This window comes from Sciurus vulgaris (genome assembly GCF_902686455.1).
Source record: "Sciurus vulgaris genome assembly, chromosome: 11".
Taxonomy (NCBI): Eukaryota; Metazoa; Chordata; class Mammalia; order Rodentia; family Sciuridae; genus Sciurus; species Sciurus vulgaris.
Genome location: NC_136472.1, coordinates 55,854,432 through 55,878,548, shown reverse-complemented (window position 1 = coordinate 55,878,548; position 24,117 = coordinate 55,854,432). Strand labels below are relative to the sequence as shown.

Below are 24,117 nucleotides of genomic sequence, written 5' to 3'. Positions count from 1 at the left end.
CTCACCTTGATGGTGTGGCCCCGTGCCTTCTTGGGAGAAGCCCCCACTGAGATGTCCACACTCCTCCTCTGGTCCGGTGGCTTCACAGTAACCCTTTCTGCTGGTGTGTGTGGTCGCCGAGGTGGGAAGACCCTTGGAGGCCCAGGGGGAGGGATATCAGAGGGAGAGGGGGGCACAGAGATGGAGCGGGGCACCTCCAGCATGCTCCTGCTCCGGCCCTGGTCAGAGAACTCCAGGGAGCCAGCACAGATGGGTGCTGTGGGGCTGCCATGCCGGAACTGCTGGCGCTGCTGCCACTCATACAGCTGCCACACTGTGCCATCCCGGTGTGCCCGACGCTCCTCACTCGACATCTTCAGGTGACTGGCTCGATCCTGTGCATATTTGTAGTCACTCGGCAGGTTCCTGGGAGGGGGTGAAGAGCCCCCTGAGGGGTGTCGGCCACTCTTGGGCAGAGTCTGGTAGTTTTCTGGGAAGGACAAGGGCTGGCTAGGACTCTGGCGAGGAAGCGTCTGGTCTAAGGGAAGGCTAAGGAGAAAGGGAAGGACGGGTCAGACCACTAAGCAAGGGAATACAGTTCAGCATATTCAGGAAGTCAGGCATGTGGGGGAGTTCTGTAAGAACCCAAAACAATGATAAGGCAGACATCCAGGACTCCAGTCACTGGTCTTTGCAGAGGACTCCAAAAGCAATTTTGTCTGTCAGCCCCCTACCAGGCTGACTTAGCTGCCCCATGTCCCTCTCTTCCAGTGTAGTGTGATTGAATGGACTGATCCTTCTGTCCCTCTTGCCTTAGCCAGTGACCATGGGTGTGCACATGTCTAGAAAAGACCTTTCATACCCCTGGGTTACTGAGATTTTCCCTCTGCCTGGGATCCTAGCACCAAGTTCTGGAGATTCTTAAAGGAAATGGCTGCCATAGTTCCTTCCTTTTTCTACTGTACTAGTCTAGACACTGATTAATGAGCTCACTCAGACTACTTGGAGGCCTTCCTAAATCATTTCCAACCTGAACAGTCACCTGCTCTGGTCCAAGCACTCCCATAACCAGAAGCTTCCATTACTCCCCACTGTTTATGAAATCAAATCTAAATTCCTTCACCTGGCCTCAATGCATCTTGCAGTCCTACTGTTTTCTCACTCCTCCCCCTACCAGGTCTGGGACTTGGCTGGGGCAAGCCAATGCCTAGGGCCCAAACTTTAAGGAGGCACAGCCCCACACCTGCTGGAGTCTGAGGATGAGCTTCACCCTGGTCCTGGCCCATCTCCTCCACACCTGAGCAACTTCTCACAGGGCAAAAGCAGGTAGTAGTCAAGCTCTACCCTTCACTAGCTCTGCAACTCTAGGTGTCTTACTGACTGCTGGGTCTCAGTCTCCCTGCCTATAATGTGAGACAGCATTACTTGCCTCATACAGTTATCCTAAGTAAATGAGACCCTAAGGTAAAATGGCATTCTCCATCAAGATCCTCCACCGGTGTGTGCCACCTTTACCCCTCTTTATTCTCATAACACTCTTTTTCCCTCCCCAATCTGTATGGGTTCTCCTCCCGCTATTTACCCAAATCTTATTCTCTAGGACAGTGGACCATGCCTTTCCTATTGGGGCCTTTCACAATGCTGTAGCCTTCAACATTTCTTTGTTTAACCTCATTATCACACTGTTTATACCTTTTCCAAGGTCCTATATGGATGTGACCTTTTCATACTTGCAAGATGTGTCTTCCCCAGCCAAGATGAAAATTCTTGAAGGGAAGGAACTATGTCTCACTCTCTTGTGGTATTGTCTACAATCTGGGATAATCCTGACATGCATAACCAGTCCTTCAATAAACATTCCAAAATCTGAATATGACTTTGAAAACCACTACCAACTTACCCCTCATATTTTCTAAGATGTATGAAAAATTCAACAAGGGACAAATTATGGAGCTTAATTTTATTTTTTTGGTAAAAGGGATTGAACTCAGGGGCACTCGGCCACTGAGCCACATCCCCAGCTCTATTTTGAATTTTATTTTGAGACAGGGTCTCACTGAGTTGCTTACTGCCTCACTTTTGCTGAGATTGGCTTTGAACTCGAGATCCTACTGTCTCAGCCACCGGGAGCTGCTGGGATTACAGGTGTGCGCCACTGCACCTGGCAATATGGAACTTCATTAAGCCTTAAAAGTCTAACCTGTAAGTATGATGTTGTAAAAAAAAGATCAGGTTTGGAGTCATGCCTGAGTTCAAATCATGATTCTGTTTTTATCAATTTTATCTAACAGACTTTGATATAGTACTCACAATATGCCAGACACTGTTCTATGCCAATGTTACTCAAAGTGTGGTCCGTGGACCAGCAGCATCATCACTACCTGGGGACTTGTTAAAAATGTACGTTAGTGAAAGTATTATCACCACTAAAAAACAATAGGTGAGGTGACATAGTCATTTAACCATTCTATAATATACATATATCAAAAATTACATGTATCCCAGAAATATACAAAATTATAACTTTTTAAGCTCTGGGGCAGGGCCTGGTCACCTGTTTCAAAAGCTCTCAGGTGATTCTGCCTCTCCCTTAAGCTTGAAAAATGCTCTTCTAATTGTCTTAACCTTGTTCATTTAATCATTTCTAGTTACCTGACTGCAATGTCATTTCTGTCCTCTAAGTCTCATTTTCCTTACTATAAAAAGGGAATAATAAGAACCTCTTAACAGATTGTTGTGAGGATAAGAAATGTGTCATTCAAATAGGGATTTTTAAAATACCCTTTAATGGTTACTTTGCAGTCTCTTCAACCCAGACCTGACCTGTGCACCAAGTGTGTCTGCTTGCCACTAGGTGGCAGGATTAGCTTTTGGTTTCCCAAAGTTAGATGAGCATGCTTTCTCAGAGGTGGGTAGCCCTGCATCTAATGGAGGCGGGGATGGGGAGGGGGTGCAGAAACCAGGCTGGGGGCATCCCCTGGGAAGTGCAGGACTTTACCAGCCATTGTTCATCCTGCCTAAAGAAAACGATAAGCATGCAAAACACATCCCAGGTGTGCTCCCACTCTTTATCCTTCTGTCTGGTTCTGCAGCCCAGTCTGTGCCCGCCTATAGCATCTGGAAGGTCAGAGCCCTATACCAGGCAGTGCCCCAGATCAGGCCTATTCCCTAGCATGTGATCCCCTCAGTAGCCCACTCTGTGACCCTGCCTGGTGTGCCTGGACAATCAGAGGCCCCTATTAGACAGTGCCCCAGGCCCTGAGTCCATCCTACAGCCTGTGCCCTTCACTTACACACTCTGTACCACTTGGGGGTGACCCCAAGTACAATGGTAAGCCCTGGCTTTACCAGAGGAAAGACATGGGAGGTAGCCTAAAGATGAGGTAAAGATCCCCAGAAGCAAGTGGGAACTCCCAAAGCATCTCTGCCCTAACAGCAAATCTATTTGCTGGCCCAGTCTTACCCAAAAAATGGAATCAAGGTATTTTGTCCTCATACCTTGATCTGTGGCCATGGGGTCTCCCCATTCCAAAAGGCACTGAGCAGGATATTCTGATAAACCCACTACAAATATGTGTGAAATATTTCAGAGTGTGAAACCACTTATCAATTTTGTAACCAATTATTTATGCAGCAAAAATGCTTTACCTTAACTTCCATAACAGTCATGCAGGACTTCCTACTGTCCCTTATGGCAGAGTTTGAGTCTCCTGTCCAATCTCCATCTCTGCTTCTTTATTTTACAAGTACACTTTACTTTAAAGTATGCACTGGAGGAGGGGGCTGGAAGGCTAAAATTTCTTAGATTGTACTAATACACTAAAGTATGACACTGATTTCCTGTAAACCATATTCCAAAGGGGTTTAATGATGTAAAATATAATACATACCTCCAAGTACCAAAAGCACAGCTAGAAATAATTCTCTGTGTGGTCTAAAGCCATGAGTATAGGATCACAATACAGTTCAAATACCTTAACGATAATGAGATTAGGAGTTTTAATTACACAAAAAGCAAAGCTATCCATCTTCTATATTTTCCAATGGAAAACTGTGGAGGTTACTTTATTAAGCAGCCAGATCTATTTATCACATAAGGTAATAAGTCACAAATATGTCTTTAAGAAAAAAATATCTGGAAATGCAAGGCACAGATCTTTCAAGAAACAAGTGAAAGATCAGTGATCTGAGCAGACTCACTCAGAGACTGACAGTACTTCCCTGTACTCCGTCTTCGATTCTTCACTCTTATTCTCTTTTCAGCCCACTGAGATCTGCTTCCACTGCTAGGCTGAAATTCCTGTGTGCCAACAATCTCCAAAGACAACAAACAATGTTCTCCACAGACTTGATGTCCCCTGCTCTTTAGATAAGAATGGCTCAAACACCCACCTCACATCCTAAAAGTTCAAGACCTCTTCAGCAACCTCTCATCTCCTTGTTGATTTATCTTTCAGTTCCCTGATGCTTACTCCTGTTCCCCAATACAGGCCACTTGTAGCAGAGTAACAGAGCTTGTGAATTGCCAGAAACAGTTATGCTGTGACAGTTCATAATTAACAACTTTGAACTGCCAGTTGCCCCTTTTTTGAAAGTTCTTTTGCCACAAAAGAGTTCTCAGAGGCCATGCCATCTCATTGGCTTCTTTCCCTCCTATGCTTTTGTCTCCTGACCTACCTTTGAAATTCTAGTTCTATTAAGAACAGCAATACAGTTCTGCCCATTTAAAGACCATCTAGAAACCTGATGGAAAAAAGGCCTTTAGTAATGAGCAAAAGACCAATAGAGACCCTGAGGTTCCAGACTTTTCTTCAGTGACACCCAGCTTGGAAGGTACCATTGCCAGGGAGAAGTCTCCATTCATAGCACCTTGTACTGCTGACCAAACTCCACAGAACACTCTGGTTTTCCTCCTTCATCTCCTGCTCAGTTCCCTTTAAGGAGACTGTTTTTGCCTAGCCCTTGGCCTGGGGATTCCCAGGTTTCTGTCTTTGGCCCTCTGTTACTGCTCACTGAGCTAGGAATTCTCATCCTAGGCTGCATGTGAGAATCGTCATCAGAGGAGGGATAGGGCAGCTTGTCCTTTTTAAAAATCCTGATGCCCAGGCTGCAACCCAGACCAATGGAAGCAGATTTCCAGGCATGGAAATGAGACCTCCATCAGTGTTGGACCTCTCCAGGTCACAGTGTAGCCTAGCAACAGTTTTTTGACTGTGGCCTTATACTGGTGGGATCACCAGGAGAGCTCTTAAAACATACACTGCTGGGCTGGGGATATAGCTCAGTTGGTAGAGTGCTTGCCTTGCATATACATGACCCTGGGTTCAATCCCCAGCAACACCACCAAAAAACAAACAAACAAACAATAACAAAAAAAAAAAAAAAAAACCACCACCACACAATGCCTTGACCTCACCCCAGACCAATTAAACTTCTGGGGCAGGGGACTCAAATGTTCAAATTGTGCAGATAGGATTAAGAATCATGGCTCCAAGCATTCTACCTTGGGTAAGTAACTACTGAGAGATCAACTACCACTTCCAGGGCAATGATCCCAAATCTCTCTACCAACTATACTTATATTCCTTATAATCTACTGGTCATTTCCTCCTGGACACTCCACATGTACAGCATTCTCCATCAAGCTCACTCCTGCGGCCTGTGGCCTGTGATCCACATGGTCCAAGGCATCCCATCTACCAAGTCCAGCTCCCCCTGCAGTCCTTCCCACTGGTATGTCCAAAATGGAAATCCTGATCGCCTCTAAACCGGTTCTTTGCTTAGCCTTCCCCATTTCAGCAACCACTGAGTTTCTCATGTCAAAATCTAGGGGTCATCCTCATTCCTCTCTTCCCTTCAACCTGCATATCCAATGAACTGACAGACTTTGCAATTTCCATCTCCCAATACCTCAAATCTGTTTATTTCAATTTCCATCATTACCAACCTGGACTATTGCAATAGCCTCCTCCTAGGTTCTTATTTTCTTTGAAAAATATGAATCAGATCACATCACTTATCTGCCTAAAGTCTTCTACTGGTTTCCACTGTTGTTTTTTCAAATAAAATTCAAATGCCTCACCTTGGAGAATAAGACCTACATGATGCCGCCCCTGCCAATTTTCTAACCTCACTCAGCCTTGGTCATCTTACACCTACTACCTGGGTAGGGGTCACCTAGCCCAGCACCAAGGAGAGCAGTTCCACTCCCCTGCCTGGGGCAGTAGCTCTCTATTTTTAATAAGACACAAATTTGAAGGAAAAACAAAAGAATTGACATCCAGTCATTCCCCGGTGGAAGTGGGAAGGTATCTTAGTCACTAAATGAAAGGCCTTCCCTGGTCTGCTGCCCAGCAATGTCTCTCAGTCATTTAGAGGGATTCCATTGTGATTTCTCCATGTCCACCCTCACAAGGACCGCTGGACCAGATTAAAGGAGAATCACAGCAACCCACGCATGCACCCCCACACATCTGAAAACAGGCCCAACTGTTCCCTGAGGAGTTCCACAGCCTCCAGAGCCACGGGCAGACATTCTGGGCCTCACCGACAGGGAGAATGAAGTATGACATTTTAGAACATGTCATCAGGCCTGTGGGACACTGAGCTCTGGTACATCTACCATGACTCTCCAGACCCTGGAAGGCTTTCTAAATGTACATTGGCTTTGCTATCTCCTCTTGTTTCAGTGGTTTCATAATGAAGACAAAGTACAGTGGTTTCTGAGGACAGCAGAGAAGCTGGGTGACCCTGAATTCTTCATGTTCATAAATGTGTCCTAATTAATCTAAAATTATAATAAAAAGTAGATAGTGCTTTGCAAATAGCAGGAGATGCACCTCTCCTAAACAATTAAAGATCACTTCTTGAAGGTAGTGAGCTTGAAAAAGCCTGATGTCAACAGTATCTGAGCACTTCTCCATTTGCCTGGAATGAAATCTCCGATCTGCATTTACTCTCATTTCTACAAATATTTCCCGGGTACAGAGAGAAAGCAGCATAAGAGGAGAAGATTCATTACTATCTCTGTGCTGAATGGCTCAAGCACCATCAGAGGGGAGCACCAACACCTTGGTGTAACTTTCTGTGGGTTTTGGAGACCCACAGACCCAGGTGTGAACTCTGACACTGCCTCTAGTCTATGTGGTTCTTTCACTTCTCTAAGTCCCAGTTTCTCTGTCTATAAATTAGAGACATCACTTCTCCTTATGGGGCTATTAGAGGGATTTATGTAGATAATGGAGGTAAAGAGTTTAAGGCAGGCATTTACCCAGTGAGTGCTGGGGAAATGATAGCCATTGTTACTGTATTATTATGCCCATTATTAGCAAGATCCTGAGTCTATGACTGACCTCCTGCCATCTCCCTTCTGGGTCTTTACCCAGGGCTCTGCCTGGGCCAGGCTGCTCTTCCACTGGCTGTGCTTCTCTGGGTTGGCTCTCGGAGGAAAGGCCCGCTGGTACCCGCCAGTCCCATTCTGCTCTCCTGGGCTGTAGGAGATTGGGAGCACACCATTCTTCTCTGCCCGTTGGGGCTGTGCTTGCTGGCCTCTCGGACCACTGGGTAAATCCACAAATAAGGCATCTTCCTCTGCTGGTGAATATGGGGATCTGGACTTGCTCCTGTCCCTCTTGCCCTCCAGCGGGTCCTTCTGGGAACGGTACCGCTCTTCCTCCTGCTCCCGCCTCTCGAAGCCGAAGGAGTCATCATGGCCACGATAAGGACAATCTCTTGAGTGTCCGGGTCCAACACTGCCACACTCTCGACACAGCTCTGTGTGGTTGGCTTGGGGCACTGCCTGTCGCTCCACCTTCTCCGTATCCCTGCAACAACATGAACAAATTCAGCCCACTCCACAGCCAAGACTCCTCAGTGCACACACATTACACTCACTCACCTCTGGGCCTCTGCACAGACTATTCTCTGTGTTTCAAACACCTTCCATGCCCCATCCTTCACTCCTTTGGGGATCTGCCTTAAATGTTACCTTCTTCAGGAAGTCACCCCTGACACACACCCTCAATTTAGGATGAGACTTTACACTGACCCTGTTGCACACTAATTATACTGGTAACAAAACTGTGTTTTTACTCATTTAGCTTCCAAATAGACTACAGGTTCCTTCAGAGCAGAGGGCCTGATTGTTGCATATGTCCACAACTTCTGCACTGGTCTGGAAAGGCACTCTGTAAGCACCACTGTATAAAAGGACAAAGAAGTGATACAAATGATAATTTCATGAAATCATGACACGTCCCATCCTACTCTGTGCCACTGATTCTGCCTTTCCTTTCTGTCATTTGTCCATATGTCTGTGTGGGGCAGCCCAGCTTGGAAAGAAGGCTCCTGAGTCCAGGATCTCTCCCACTGGTATCTAGTACAGCCTAAAGTACAACTGACAACTTAGTTAACACTTTTCAGTGTTGGTAGCAAGAGAACAGGCACTCTTCCATACAACCACTTATTTATCTTATCAGGGAACAGCTCAAATAGGAACCCAATAGCACTGTCCTATATTAGTAGTCTGATCCTATATTAGTAGTCTGATTTTAGAGCTAAGGAAATGGAGACACAGAAGAGACCAATGATTTGCCCCGAATCACACAGCTGGAGCAGAATGACACCAGTGGTTAAAGCAGATTGACTCCAGAGCTCGTGTGCTATAGCCTCCAACCCTACTGACTTTCCATATGTGTGACCATGGTCTATCTCCATGCAAACAAACCTGGAAATTGTTAAAGAGGAGAGAGGTATGACAGCTCAGGGTATGAACTGAGACGAGAGGAGCAGCTCTGGAATGTAGTGGAGGGCTCATCTCCCACTGTAAACTGCCTCTCCTCCTGCCTCCTTGGGATAAGTTCTAATTATGTCTGCATTCCCACTGGAGTCTGAGGAACATAATCCAGCTCAGATGGACTAGAAAAAATCACTAGGGATACTTAATGGGGCAGTGGTCTAGCTGTACTCCTTGGTAAAAATGTTCTGGTCTTAAAATATATCACTATTTTTTAAATTGTCCCACAGTTTTTATTGGGAACAATTTTTTATCAGGTTTTGGCATTAAGATATTCTAGCTCTGCAGAATTAATTGAGAAGTGTTCATTCTTTCCTATGATCTGAAATTTTTTAAATTGATAAGATGCATCACTCTTAAAATGGTCAAGCCAGTAGGGTCTCCATTTCAATCTGAGAGAATATAATGGAAATATGGCTGCATTTATATCTCAGCGGCCAGACCCCAGGCATCCTTGCAGCAACCTTAGAACCTCAGCTACTAATAATCGGCACAGGGCAGAATCAACCCAATCTGGGAAACAAAATGCCAGTGTGAAGTGAAAATACAATTCCCAGCACAGGGGCTGGTTCTTATAATGTGTTTGTCTAACTGTCTGCCTCAACCTACGCATGGAGAACTGAGAAAAGCAATCATGCTTCTCACTGTCAATGTACTAATACCCTTTTCCCTGGCTATCCCAAGCTTTGTGAGAAAAAAAAAAGATTTTCCTTAAAACCTCCCTTTATTCATCACTAGGGGACAGCTTTCCTTCCCACCCATACCTGCATCCATTGCCCTTCTGATAATAGCATTTTCATTTTCATTTAGGGATCATCTCCCCTACCCTCCTCAGACCACATGGTTTGGGCACTGCTGTCTTTACTACGCTTTGTCCCATTAAGTCTCCAGAGTTTCAGGGACTGGTTCATGGCCCAATCCAGGCCTTTTAGAGTTAGCCCTGGGACTTTGGCTCAGCTACTCTTGAGCAGCTGCAACTATGTGGGAAGACACTGAGAATGAAGCCAACATCAAGGAAAGCAGCTGTAGAGAAACAGAGTCCTAAAGACTAGGTCCCAGATAGAGTCACACCTAAATCAGATACATCCTCAGACATTCTGGTTGCAAACCAATAAATTCTCTTTCTCATGAAGTTACAACTTTGGTTTCTATTACTTATACTGAGTAATATTCCATTGTATATACGTCATTTATAATGATGCTCTGAAGTGGTGATCTCTGGGAGTCCCTCCACTGCTAACATTCAGTGGGTCTATCAGCTCCATCAGTAAGAAAACATGGAAAATATTCAGGAATCTATACTTCAAGAAAAACTGATTCTTACTGTAGGCTTAGGAGGGGGCAACTCTGTTGTACAAGGTGTGCATGCTGAAGTTGAACTTTCCTTCCCTCCTTTATTCCTCACCAGCATAACCCCACCAGCAGCTTCAAGATGGGTAAGGTGGCTCTTATCTTCTTTACTATTCCCTAAATTCAGGAAACCACCCATGGAGGATGTGCTAAGGCTGCCACTGAGATGCCTTCTGGGTCACAAACTAACCAAGTCGCAGAAACTTTACGACCAGGCACACCACTTTGGATTCACTTACTCCTATATTACCAAGTGGTTATACCAATTGTGAAACCCAAGTAACTATCTTCTTGTTATTCATACCCCAGAGACAAACAGCACTTTGTCATTAAGAGCCAGGTAGGAAACAAACATGCCACCAACATGTATGGCATTAGAACTGAAGAGAAACAAGGGCTTCTTTAGCTTCAAAACCCAATGATTATATGTGCAATGTCTCAGCCCAATGAATTGTAATGTGTACTTTTCTTTCTTTACTAACCAACCACCATGAATTTACTGAGCACCTATCCATGTCTCACCGGGACAGACACCTGAGGTATAAGAAAATAGTAGGAGCAATCAACAAACATATGGAAAAATGTTCAACATCTCTAGTAATAAGAGAAATGCAAATCAAAACCACCCTAAGATTCCATCTCACCCCAATTAGAATGGCGATTATCAAGAATATAAGCAACAACAGGTGTTGGAGAGGATGTGGGGAGAAAGGTATACTCATACATTGCTGGTGGGGCTGCAAATTAGTGTAGCCACTCTGGAAAGCAGGGTGGAGATTCCTTAGAAAACTTGGAATGGAACCACCATTTGACCCAGCTATCTCACTCCTTGGCCTATACCCAAAGGACTTAAAATCAGCATACTACAGAGATACAGCCACATCAATGTTCATAGCTGCTCAATTCACAATAGCCAGACTGTGGAACCAACCTAGATGGCCTTCAATAGATGAATGGATAAAGAAACTGTGGTATATATACAATGGAATATTACTCAGCCATAAAGAATGATAAAATTATGGCATTTGCAGGCAAATGGATGAAATTGGAGAATATCATGCTAAGTGAGATAAGCCAATCTCAAAAAGCCAAAGGATGAATGATATCGCTAATAAGTGGAGGATGACACATAATGGGGGGAGGGAAGGGTTAGTGTTAGGGTTAGAGTTAGGGTTGGGGAGGGGGGCAAGAATGGAGGAAGGAAGGACTGTATAGAGGGAAAAGAGGGGTGGGAGGGGTGGGGGGAAGGGAAAAAATAACAATGAATCAAACAACATTACTCTATGTAAATTTATGATTACACAAATGGTATGCCTTTATACCATGTACAAATAGAGAAACAACATGTATCCCATTTGTTTACAATAAAAAAAATAAATTAAAAAAAAAAAAGAAAATAGGAGGGAAAATAGCCTCTACCTTCAAAGCCAAATGACCCTCAATTCAATTTAGTCATGGTAACATTTAATATTATTCTTACAAATACCTAACCTTAAAACATGGAGTTTTTTAATTTCCTCTAGCCTGGAAGCTTATTTTATAACAAAAATCATAGTTCTTGCTGCATGTATACATGTAAGGATACATACTTTTATACATGCTAGTAGTTCCTGGAAATCAATTTGATAGGGATGATATATCTTTTCTTCAGATTAACACCAGCATTCAATGCAAAACGAAACTTTAGAAGATGGTTAAATGGGTGGTAGTCTGCTTGTCACCTAACAGTTTACTTCAGAGTTATAAACAGCTCCTTATTGCCCTGGTTCCTGGGACTTACAAAATATGCACCTTTTGGTCCACAATGTTCGGTCTGTGGCTCCAGGTGACAAAGGTGTAAGTAATGTTCCCTATTACCCAACCTTCCCTGACTTAAACATTTAATTCACTAAGAATTGAGATCTAAGGCCAAAATTTTTGGTTTCCTCCTTGCATTCCCCCAAATTTAACATGACTTCTCAAATCAGAAGACTTGTCATAAAAGAGATCTGCAATGCTCAATTCGGCACAATGGTAGGGAAGAAAGAATCACCCCTTGGCTACCAAGGACTGTGTCATTCAGAGGACTTGGCCACGAAGAGCCTAGTATGTTCAGTTAAGATGACACAAGCCCTTCCAGATGGGCTGCTATTCCTGTGCAGGTCATTACTACCATCATGAACAAATGGAATCACTGATGGTTCAAAACCACAGAGAATTCCTGACACTCAGTGACCATTTTGTTCATACGTGCCACTTTTTTAAAATGACAACCCAGGCACCACCTGTAATCCCAGTGGCTTAGGAAACTGAGGGAGGAGGATCACAGGTTCAAAGCTAGCCTCAGCAACAGCAAGGCCCTAAGCAACTTGAGAAAACCCTGTCTCAAAAATTTAAAAAGGGCTGGGGGTCTTGCTCAGTGTTAAGCACACAGTACCAAAAAAATTAAAATAAAATCAAATCAGAGAGCATAGGGCTTAGAGCCAGTCGATCATGAATTCAGGAACAGACTCTACCATAGTTAAGCTGAGTGACCTTGGACAAGTGACCTCTCCAATATCATGTTTCTCAACTATAAAATGGGATAATAGGCCCTGCTTCTTTGTAAGGATTAGAGAGACTATACAGAAAGATGCTGTACTATCCAGCATTTATTCTTTCCTTCTTTGCCCCATTTTTTCCAAAGCAACAGTACATCCAGCAAAAAACTTGTATTTCCCAATCTCCCTTGAAGCTGAGGGCAATCAGGTAAACATTGGCCCAGTCAAAAAATGTAAACAGAAATTGTTGGGTGGGTCTTCCAGGAAAGTCCTCAAAAGAATGCAGGCTTTGCTAACCCTTCTCTTCTTCTTGCCTGAAATTTAAACTCTCTACTGATTGTAAGGTAACAAATACAAGGATGGAAATCACATACTAAAACTTGGGCATAAGGAAGCCAGGGTTCCTGATAGCATCATGAAACTACTGTACCAGTGTGGATACCCTACCTCATATTAGTATGAGAAAACCAAAACCCAATTTGATTATGTCATCCTAATTGGGGGTGTTTCATTGCTGGTAACTAAATGCACTCCCTAACCAAGGAGAAAGGTTGAGTTTATCATTGGATGGAGTTGGGCCCCTTCATTTGCAGCACATCTCAGAATGCTGTGTCTGCTTAGAGCAAATTCTTATTTCTCCCTGCAAAGGGCAGGAACACTTATTTCACACTGGGAATACTTCTGTCTTATTCCTTTTCTTCTTAAGAACTTAGAACTTAATAGATCTTACCAAACAGTTGTACGCCAATTACTATTTTGCTCTGCCTGTAAACCCGTTACCTTACCAGGCAATAAATAATACTATTTCTCTCTATCTTAATCTAAAAATACAGACATTCCCTACATATATCAAATGTCATTCAAAGATCAAGGTGGGAAGAGGAATAATAGCATGAAGGGGTTTGTGTCCTGTTGGCAGGCACAGCCCTTCTATTTTATTACCAGTGGAGGGGCTTCCTACCCCACTCTTCTTACCTAGATGGCCAAACTAGCAGCCAAGAACGGGGTCAGGCCACTGATATCTTGGAGGATTTGAACAGAGCCAGGCCAGAAGGCAGACATCCTGCCATGAGAAGTTAGCTTAGCCTGTGCTGACAGATCCTAAGTCCTAAGCACTGATTCCCCAGTCTCAGAAGCAATGGAGACAGAAATTGGTCTCTTCTTTCTCCCAGAGTTAAATAGGGCAGCCCCCCTGGGATGGGGAAGATATCCTGCTAACTTTCATGCTCAGCCTGCTCTACCTGAATTAACAAAAGAGGGCCTGACCGCTCTGACAGCACGCTCCACAACTCTCCAGGCTGCTGTTCCCAATGAGCGAGGCTGCAAAATAAAAGAAACGGCCCAACTACCAAGCGGAGGCTGACTCTTGCATCAGCAGAGTGGCTATTGGCGAAATCTCAGGTGAACTTGTAAGTACTGACAAACCAGACTAACAAAAGAGGAAAGATATTCAGAGGCCCCTAGGTCTCTCCACTGCATTCATTTCTGCCTAGAGAATCCTCTGTTCCTTCCACCTGGGCAAGTCATCCAACCAGTCTCAGCTCAACCTGAGCCAGTCTGAAGCTCTGGAACATGCTACCTTCATTGACTTTCCACCTTTCCACAGCTGTCAGTCAGGGTAACACTTTTTTTTTTTTTAAAGGCCAATGTTTGGTGACTGTTATCATATGCTAGGTCCTACTGTGTACCAGGAATTTGACATAGACCACCTCTAATCTCTATAGTAATCCTGCAAAGTCAGGACTGTCAAGCCCAGAGAGGCAGAGGCACTCACATGAGTACCATATTATTTACAATAAATTATCTCTAATGAAGGATAGGGACAATGACAATGGAGCTATCAGTGACTATATATGAAATGAAAATCCTGAGCTCAGCACTTTATTAACTCTTCTTATCATCACACAAACCCATGAGATTGGAGATGTTATTACTCTTTCATTACAGGTAATGAAAGTGAAGCTCAAAGAGGTCAACCAACTAGCCCTAGATCATGCACAGGTGACAGACACAAGGAGGACAAGAACCCCCTGAACTGACTCCAAAGCCCTGTCTATAAAGTACTTATTCTGCTGAGGGTCCAAGAGGCTTATACAGTCTCAGGGGTTGTCCGGCCATACATTACTCAAGGTGATCAGAACTTGAAGGCAAAAGATTCGATTATTCAAAGGAGTGCAGACAGCCTTGTGTGCAGGGGTATTTCTGAATAGGCTGATTCCCTATGCATAAATCCCAGAAGAGTGAGAGTTCAGATTGCTCCCAGTCATCCCAGGTCCTTATTTGAACATCTTATAGGTGGAGGTTTCACAGCTATTTTGTTCATGCATTCATACCTGCTTGGCCAGCCAAACCCATGCACTTATGCATAACTGAACACTTACTGTGCCAGGCACTGATGAATGAGCTTATTGTTTTCAAATAGCTTACAGTCTGATAGGGATGACAATGAAAAAGTAGGCCCACAACTTAAGCATGAAAGATCTATGACTAAGGAATGATAGAGTACTGCAAGCAGAGGCATCTAACATGCTGAAGAGATGGGAAAGGAGGGAATGACATGCAAATAGGGTAAGATCTGAAGGATGTACTGGAGTAGTCCTAGTAAGGGTGAGATGGCTGGAGTTGAAGATGAGCAAAGCTCAGAGAAATCCTGGTACCTCATGAGAAACCTCTATCTACCTCATAGATCTTATCATGGTCTATCTTCCCCCTTGCTCACTTTGATTCAGCCATACTCTAAGCTCATTCTCACCTCAGGGTATTTTCACATGCCATTCCCTCTGCCAAGAGTGCCTTTCCTCAGTTTTGCATATTTGACTTTCTTATACCAATCCAGCCTCACTTCCACATCATCCTCTTATAGAGAGGCATTTCCCTGACCAACAAACAGAAGTGGTTACTCCCATTCCCTGGCCCCATCCTACCCAATTACACTGTTTTACCGTCTTCATGCACAGATCATGATAAAATTTGTCTTGTTAATTTATTGCCTGTTTATGGTCTGACTTCTCCCCACTTCTCTCCAGAAGGTAAATTGCATGGGACTTTGCTTTTCTCTTGAAACACTGCTATGTTTATCAGTGTTTAACCCATAATATGCCCTCAATAAATATGTGTAGAATAAAAGACTAAATAGATGAATGCATGAACAAATGCACTGGGGTTCATGTTGCTGAAATTTCAGTATGGATGAGACAAGGAATGAGAATGTCAAGAGGTAAAACAAATGTTGTAGGGACCAGGCCCATGCAGGCTTTGAAGGCCCTGCCAAGGAAATTTGATTTTACTCCAAAGGTGACTAGAATTTAAATTTCTTCAGTCCTAAAACAGGGTCACAATAACACCAGAGAGACTTGGAGAGTGAAAAAAGAGGAGAATTGTTTTCTGCCACACCCTTCTGTCTGAGTCATTTGTCAGTTCTGAGAGCTGGAAAGGCAAATGGATCTCCTCTCTTAGTGCTTTAGTTTGGTGGAGATGACAAAGCACCCTTAGACAAATTGGGGACAAAGATTTCAAGGAGGCTATAGAGACTCAAAAATCAGAATCCAGGGTCAGGCAAGTGGCAGGATATGGAAATGAAGGAGAAGCAATTATGGACAGAGGGAGGAGAGCAGACGCTGATAGCAGTGCTCGGTACCCCTTAAAAGTGTGTGGTGTGGTGGCTCTATCGTGGGATTCAGAAGTCAGTGCACAAAACAAGAGGACAGAGGTAAGAGGTGCAGTTCTGCTCCTGAGCCACAGGAGTTCAACAGGAAGAGGAGGAGGAGCAGGGAGCTGAAGAGCAGGCTTGGGGGTGGTACTACAGGGAGCTTGGACTGCTGAACCACAGCTCACACAGCAAGAGGAAGGGGACATCCTGGCATGGGAGAGAGTGTCATCTGCTCACAGGGCACTCACAATCAACATGATCTGGAGGATTAATGATGAAACCAGAGGATGTAAAGAAAAAAAAATCCATAATAACACCAACCCAAACACCATAAAAGCCAGCATATCTGCCATGGAGCAGACCACATACTAAGTAAGCACCCTATATTTTCATTTATTTAATCCTTGTAAAGACCCTATGAACTCAGAAAAACTGATATTTAAAAAGCACATGTAATTTGTATAAGATGTCACAGCTAGAAAGCAGTAGAGTTAGGATTTGAGCCCAAGTCTACCTGAAATCAGGGACTAAGCTCTGGGAGGAGACAAAAGAAACAGAAGAAGTAGGAAATGAGGGGTGAATTGTCCAGCCTAGACACTGGTTGCCGGTGCTCCCTTTACTTCATTCTAACAAGCCATTTTGGGTCCTCTGTCCATAGCCCTAACCTTTCCTTAGGAACCCATCCCCACCTTACTCTCAATCTCCCATAACCTGAACAAGATTCCAACTCTGTCCTCAGAAGTGTGCTAGTCAGTCTGTATCATCACAGTGGATGGTTTAGGACATAAGCCTGTCCTTAGTCTGTCTAATCTCGATGGATCTCAGAGCTTTGGGACAAGACTCTGGCTCTTTACTGCTGACTTTAATCTGGATGGCCAAGTCTGGGTTTACTGCAGCTTATTTTACCCCCAGATCCTGGATGTGCCAGGGACCTTCCCATGGAGTGTAAGACTAAATCTAACCCAGAGGTGGGCAGAGCCCAGAGCCTGAGAGAATGATTTCTAATAATATTGTCTGAGCCCTGAACCCAGCTCTTCTGAAGCTGGGTCTATCTTGAACTTTTCAGTGACATGAACCAATAATTTTCCCTCTTTTAAGGTAGATTATTCTATGTTTTCAGTTACCTGCAATCATGAGTGCTATTAATAAACCATCATTCACAAAGAAAGCAACTACCTGTGTGAATGAGGACAGAAGGATCTGGGTGGGAATCACAGAGGGAGAGAACAAAAGCTACCCCTGGAGCCACCCACTTACTGAGAGGGGTTCTGCAATGCACATCATCAGACGGAAGCAGAGGAAAGCTTTAATCTGCCTGACAGATAATTTTAACTAACCAAATGTCTGAACATCTTATTCTGGAAAAACAGAACATTTAATAAGTCTTTATTGCTTGGCTGACAATTTCACCTCTCAAGAACTTAAGGGAAAATGTGATTATGTCTTTATTATTCCAGCTTGGAAGATAGAACAAGTTTTTCAGTTTAGTTTTTTTTTTTTTTGTCTTTTTCTTTTTTTAAGAGGGAAGGAATCTTGGACAAACTTTATCATGAGGTTTTAAGAGTTTATTAAAAGCAAAAAATAAACATTTGAAATTAGAATAAATTTCAAAAAATTTAGAGAAAAGTTACAGACAACACAATGGCCTGAGACCACATAAGGGAAGGCTCCCTCCCGGAACCAAAATACGACAGCTAATTATATATTCTTCAGGTAGGAAAAAGTAAAAAATACCCAAATCTCGGTTAGCAAATTAATCCTCAAGAGTCCTAAGCAAATGTCATTTGTCAAGCATAGTACCTTTTCCTATTAAGGCCAATGTTATTCTCAAATTTTCTTTTACCCAGTACTCTAGTACTCTGACTACAGCCACAATGCATTGAATAAAGTAGGGACATAAGAAGAAATCCTCTGACTTTACATAAAGAATCATATGTGTTTGTGCAGCATTAGGGACTGGCATGTGCACCAAGAATAAGTTGTGTCAAGTCTATTCAGTTTCCTCTTCCTAGGAAATGCTAGATATTGTGAACCCGCAGGCTACTGGAAGAGGCTGTCCTGTCATCATAAACGCCACAGAATAATTCAGGCTGAATACCTGTAGTAAAGAGCTACTGATTCAGGGTCCATGGGGAAACTGCTCAGTTTTTGGTTCTGTCCTGCTTGGCATGTTCATTCATTCATTCATTCATTCTTTCAACCTGCTACTCAACAGTCATCTGAGAGCTTACTGTGTGTCAGATGTTGTGCAGAAGATGAAGATAATTCTTGTGTAGAGCCTAGAATACTGAAGAGGAGACAGAAGGGGCAATAAAACCCAGTGTGATAAACGCTTGGACTGAGGTGCTATGGAAGATCTGCAGAATAGGGCTTGACCCTAATCTGCCCAGTTGAAGGAGATCACTATATACCAAAGGTCCATCTGCCTCAAGAAAGAGAATCTGATGCTGGGAAATAACACGAATACCCAAAATTACACAAACAGAAGTTAGAAAAGATTGAAAAGCTAAAATATACCACATGAAATTCACTTCTAGTCTCTCAAATATTGTGCCTTTAGGTTGTTAGAGAATGCCCCCTTCATGCCTCACTGAAAGAACATTGCCTCTATACGGAGCAAGGTGTGTCTATAGTGACAAATGGGGCCCATGTCCCATGCAGACTAGCTAAACATATACTTGACTTCTTCAATGTTTCTCTGCTCTCTCTGAGCTTCCAACTCCACTCTCATTCCTCCTTCACATTTTCTCAGGGTGTCATCTATAGCCAACAGACTCAGGAATTTCAAGATCCCCCACTGTATCCTTGGTTGGGCCACTCAAAGGAAGAAGCTGGACTTGGTAGGCAGCTGTAACATACTTTCAGTCAGCAAGAACTTTCTTGCCAGCCCTGTTCCCCTCCCCAATCTGGTGCTCCAAGGTTGTCCCTTGTTATTTTTTTACAGAAAAGAATAATAACAGACAAGCACAAATATGCCAGTTCCCATGGCTGTATATCCCAGGCAGTTGGTGCAACCCTCCAGGCATTAGTGTTTCTCTCTGTTTAGTGAAGAAAGGGGACTAGACCTCTAGAGGAACATCCAGCAGGGGTGGTCAACTTGGGTAAGCCATTTAGGCATCCTCCTCGAAGCAATCATTGTTAAAAAGGATTTCAAAAAGAGAGCAATGCTTAATGCTTAATTCCAGTAAATAGTGGAATTTCAGGCATCAGAGGATTTATTTGGGTTCCCATCCTAGCGCAGAAAGCTCTGGTAGGGACCCTCCATTAGGACTGACCTCTTCAGTGATGATCGAGATAGCACCTGTGCAGCCTGGTTCATGGCTCTGATCCAGGCATTCATGTCCTCTTGGGTGTCAGCACTGAAGTAGTAGGTCCTCATGCCCGAGTGCTCAGCCTGAGAGCCCACCGTAGAGCTGTTGTAGATAAGTGCTCGCATCCCCGTGTGCACGGCCTGTACATGTGGAGATGAAAATCCAGAACATAGAGATTAGTACACATTTCCCATTGAGGAGCAAGAAGGAAGCAGCTGGTCATGTTCTTCCCCTTCCAGACTGAAAAAAACCAGCACCAACCAGCTTTGTTCCACACCTGGAAAATCTCATGGGCTTGATTCTGCTTCCTTAGTGCTGTAAGGCCCAGTGAGAGCTGTGTCTATTCTCCATGAGAAAAGCCCTGCTGCTATTTCCTATTTATCTTACTTCTGCTTACCAAGGATCACAGAGGCAAGGCTTATAACAATAACCACGTGTGTATATCTGTGTGTGTGTGTGTGTGTGCGCGCGCGCGCGCGTGCCCCCACGAGCGCATATCTTGCTGCAGACCAAATCCAGGGCCTCAAGCATGCTAGGCAAGTGCTCTACCACTTTGCCACATCCCTGGCCCCAGAAACGGACATTTTTTTTAAAACCCTATTCTGTAAAGACAGACTCTTGGGATTCCCTGTTTTGGCTCTTCTGAAGCACATAATTCTTGCTTTGACTAAAATCAGACAAGAACTGAGTCAAAATCAGTTGCAGCAACATGTGGCTTGGTGCTTGGTGCTTCAACTGCATGGCACAAAAATGTGACAAATTCTCACCACAGAAGCTACTGTTCTGTCTCTTCAAATAGGCACTACAGAGTTGGAAAGAGTTAACCAACCTTTGATTAAAAACTCTGGTGCACCTATTACGTGCTTCTGCCTCAAGGTGCTTTCATGTATATTCTCACAAAGGGCCTGGGAAGAGGTGTGGGGCATGACCTCTCAAAAGCAACTGGGATGGTTTGCAAACCAGAAGCAACACCAGTTTCTCTGATAAGCAGAGACCAATTTCTTAAAATCTGCAAGTAAAATCTCACATAGCCTACTTAGGAAGATGGTATAGAAAGAGTAAGATTTATTGCCTACTATGTATCTCTTGGGTACTTCCACGATTTCAATTGCATTTTAATCTCAATAGCCTTGAAAATACAGACAGAATCTGTTTTACAGATGCATCAAGAGAAGCTCAGAGATGTTAGGAAACTTTCCCAGATACCTTCATCTAGTAACAGGTTCTTCACAGCACTTACCATTAGCTGGTGCTATTAATTTTACACACTTATGTACCACCTGCTTATCATCTGTCTCCTCCTCTGGAATATAAACTCCATGAGAGCAGGAACCTTTTCTATTTTGTTCACTACTATAACCCCAGGAAGAGTGCCTGGCACATAGTAGGTATTAAATAAATATCTGTTAAATGAATGAATGAAGAGTTGGAGCCCAGGTCTGACTCCAAATCCAGGTTTCTCTATACAATGCTCACAGATCCTATCCAGAAATGAAGGTGATTACACAGATCACTGGTCCTATAACCTAGATCCAGAATGAAAGGCAGACTGCCATTAAGGATAAATAAATAAATTAATTAATTAAAAAAGCTAGAAGGTTGCATGCTTCTAAAATGGGTAAATGAAAACTTCTCAGATGAACCTTCAGAATTTATTTCTCCCCCACATTAACATCTGAGTCTAAAATGCATATTTAATGTGGGCCACTTCTGACATTCACATGCCCAAGTTCATCTAGCCCAGTGTCAAAGGAGTCTAGGCAAACTTGGCCTTCAGTCAAAGTTCCTACAGTGGCATATCCTTTGCATATCATAGGTGTCATCTGCGGTCCCAGGATGTATTCCCCTATTGTAGCAAAATGGAAATGCAGCAATAAGAAAAGAATGAGAAGGAACTTAAGAATGTCTTACTGAGAATTTGCAGATCTGATACCCTCCTAGCCTTTTCTACCCAGTCAACAGAGTGATTTGGAACAGGTGCTCACCCCACCAGACACAAGCACAGGAAACTCTCCAGGGCACAATAGAAATGGTAGGTCCCTGCTGTACAAGAATTTATGCAACCAGTCTTGTCCAGGAATCAACCTGGGACATGCCTTAAGTATGCAGACGTGAGTTTGCATGTCTGTCTACAAATGGGCCTTGGGAGTTGGACCTACCATCACAGTGGAGTTATGTAAGATCACAAACATAAACTCATTCACTAATCAAACTGCAGCAAGTGTGTGCCTGCTGCTCTTGGTTCTGAACAACAAGTTCCCAAATGCATTCTGCCTGTGCAAGTGCATATTAGATATATTAACTATGAGAAGAACTGGTGCTCCCTTTTCATCTGACCAAGTGACCCAAGCCCAAGATTTCCTGAGCCTAAGGAAGATGCCAGGGCCCAAATGACCTGAAGTTTCCTCACCTGTGCCCTAGTCTCACATAGGAGATGGCCCCTTCCTCTGCTTCTTAGTTAACAAATCCTACTAGGCAACTTTATATGAATTAACAGAAACCAGGCTATGCTTAAAAAAAATAAGGCTGTGAGCAAGAAAGTATTTACCTCAAAAACATCACGTCCCTAGGATGTGACTGCTCTGCTGGCTCTTATGCCTCAGATCTTGATACAGCACTGGTGAAGGGGGCCAGAATCCTTCTACCTCAAGTCCCCAAGGTCAGCCTTTAGAACAGAAAAACCTATGTGGGAAATAAAGGAGCACCCAGAAGGCCAGGGCCCACCAACTGGCTGACCCATTTTCGAGTTTACTCATGCAACAATTCCTCATGTATTACGTGTGTACTAGTTAGAAAGTGTGTCCTAAAAGTTGGAAAGGCAGCCTGAAAAAAGGCCATGACAATTTATACCCAAGTAGGAAGAACCTATGAACAAGGAACTATGACTGCAGTAAATGTTATCAAAAGTTTCAGGATGCTGTGAGAGGGTAATGAGAATGTGGCCTGACCTAGAGAAGGACTTGGAGGAACTGACATTCAAGCTGCCTTCCACAGGATAAGCAGCTGCTTAGTAGGAGTAGCAAGGAGGAGAGGACACAACCCCAAGAGGGATGAGAGCACAGAGTGTTCATCCTCAGGTTGAGGTCAGCATGACTAGTATAGGGAAGAGGTAGGAAGAGCATCAGTGGGAGCACTTCAGCTCCTCATGCAGAGAAGAACCCAAATTGTGAGGCCCAGGACAGAGCACTGCATTTCTTGGAATGTCTAAGAACACAGATTCTGAACTACCCCCAAGGCCCACTTACTGACCCCTAAAAGAACAATGCTACAACCCAAAGGGAAGTCTTTCTGACTCAGGAAAACAATGTGTTTCCTGCAGAACCTGTTGACCACAACCAGATATACAGTAGCTTTCTCTGCTCTCAGACCCTGAGGACCCCAAACACCCCTAAATACATGATGTCCTCTGTCTCCCAGATTTGGGAGATTGGAGAACATTCATGGTGAAATCTGTCTTTTTCCTTTTTCTTTCTTTTTTGGGATATTGGGAATTGAACCCAGGACCTTGTATATACTAGACAAGTGCTTTGTCACTGAGCTACATCCCGAGAACTTAGTGAGGTCCTCCTAAGGAAGGAAGAGGGAGAAAGGGGAAGGAGGGAGAGGGACAGAGAAAGTGAGAGGAAGAAGCTTAACACATATGTTTTCTTGGAATCTATTTTTTACACTACCCAATGAAGTGTTAAGATGAAATATATATAGTCATGATAAGTCACTCTGAGGATATTCCGAATGCTGCTCCATCCCAAACCACATGCAGCATGTTTGCCCAGCAGAGATGCTCAACCCAGAAAGGAGGGTTTTCTAAGGAAGACTTTCAGGCTGCAAAAGACAAGTCCAAAAGCCATTGAATAATATGATTTCAGAATGGCTCCTGAGCTACAAAAGAGATTTTCTAAACAATAAAATAAATGACCATTCAAACTGCTTTTTACTTCCTACAATGTGCAGGAAGTGACTGAGGGAAGACATAGAAGGAAAGGCAGAGAGGAAGAGTGAGAAACTGTCCTTCCTCCCTGTAATTAAATGAAAGAAAATAGAATCCAGGTAGAGTTTTGCCTCCATCATCTTCCAGCTTTGTGACTTTGGGCAAGGTGTCTTAAGCTCTCTGATCCTCACATTCTTAATATATAAAATGAAGCCAATAATGCTGACCTCTCTGGTTCTCCAGGAGCATTAAAATGCATGAAAGTACTTGGTTTTACAGATAGAAGGTGAATACTATTCCATGCATCAGGTAGTGGAGGAGGGTACCAGAATCACCACTCCGTAGCAATACTGGAGTAACACTTGACACAAGGGAGGACAGCTCCAACCTGCTGATAAATGAAGCTGAAGCATTAGCTTATTCTGTGCTCCCTTGGAAAGGAAAGGTATCAGGAAAAGTAGGTGTATGATTTAGATGTGAGGTGTTCCCCAAAAGCTCATGTGTAAGACAATGAAAGAAAGTTTAGATGTGAAATGATTAGGTTATGAGAATCTTAATCCAATCAATGTGCTAATCAACTGATAGGG

At 43.6% G+C, this 24,117-nt stretch overlaps 1 protein-coding gene across 19 annotated transcripts in view; it reads right to left on the bottom strand.

Annotated features, from left to right (window-relative positions):
• Positions 1-24,117, bottom strand: part of PLEKHA7 (pleckstrin homology domain containing A7) — a 243,759-nt gene that overhangs the window by 62,267 nt on the left and 157,375 nt on the right. For all 19 annotated transcript variants that reach the window (XR_013757713.1, XM_079103686.1, XM_079103687.1 and 16 more), the window contains 3 exons: positions 19,567-19,742; positions 7,332-7,802; positions 6-528 (listed from right to left, as the gene is read on the bottom strand). Coding sequence is in view for 18 of the 19 variants with exons in the window: in XM_079103686.1 (XP_078959812.1) it covers positions 6-528; positions 7,332-7,802; positions 19,567-19,742 (1,170 nt within the window). In the remaining variant the exon portion in view is untranslated. The remainder of the gene's footprint in view (positions 1-5; positions 529-7,331; positions 7,803-19,566; positions 19,743-24,117) is intronic.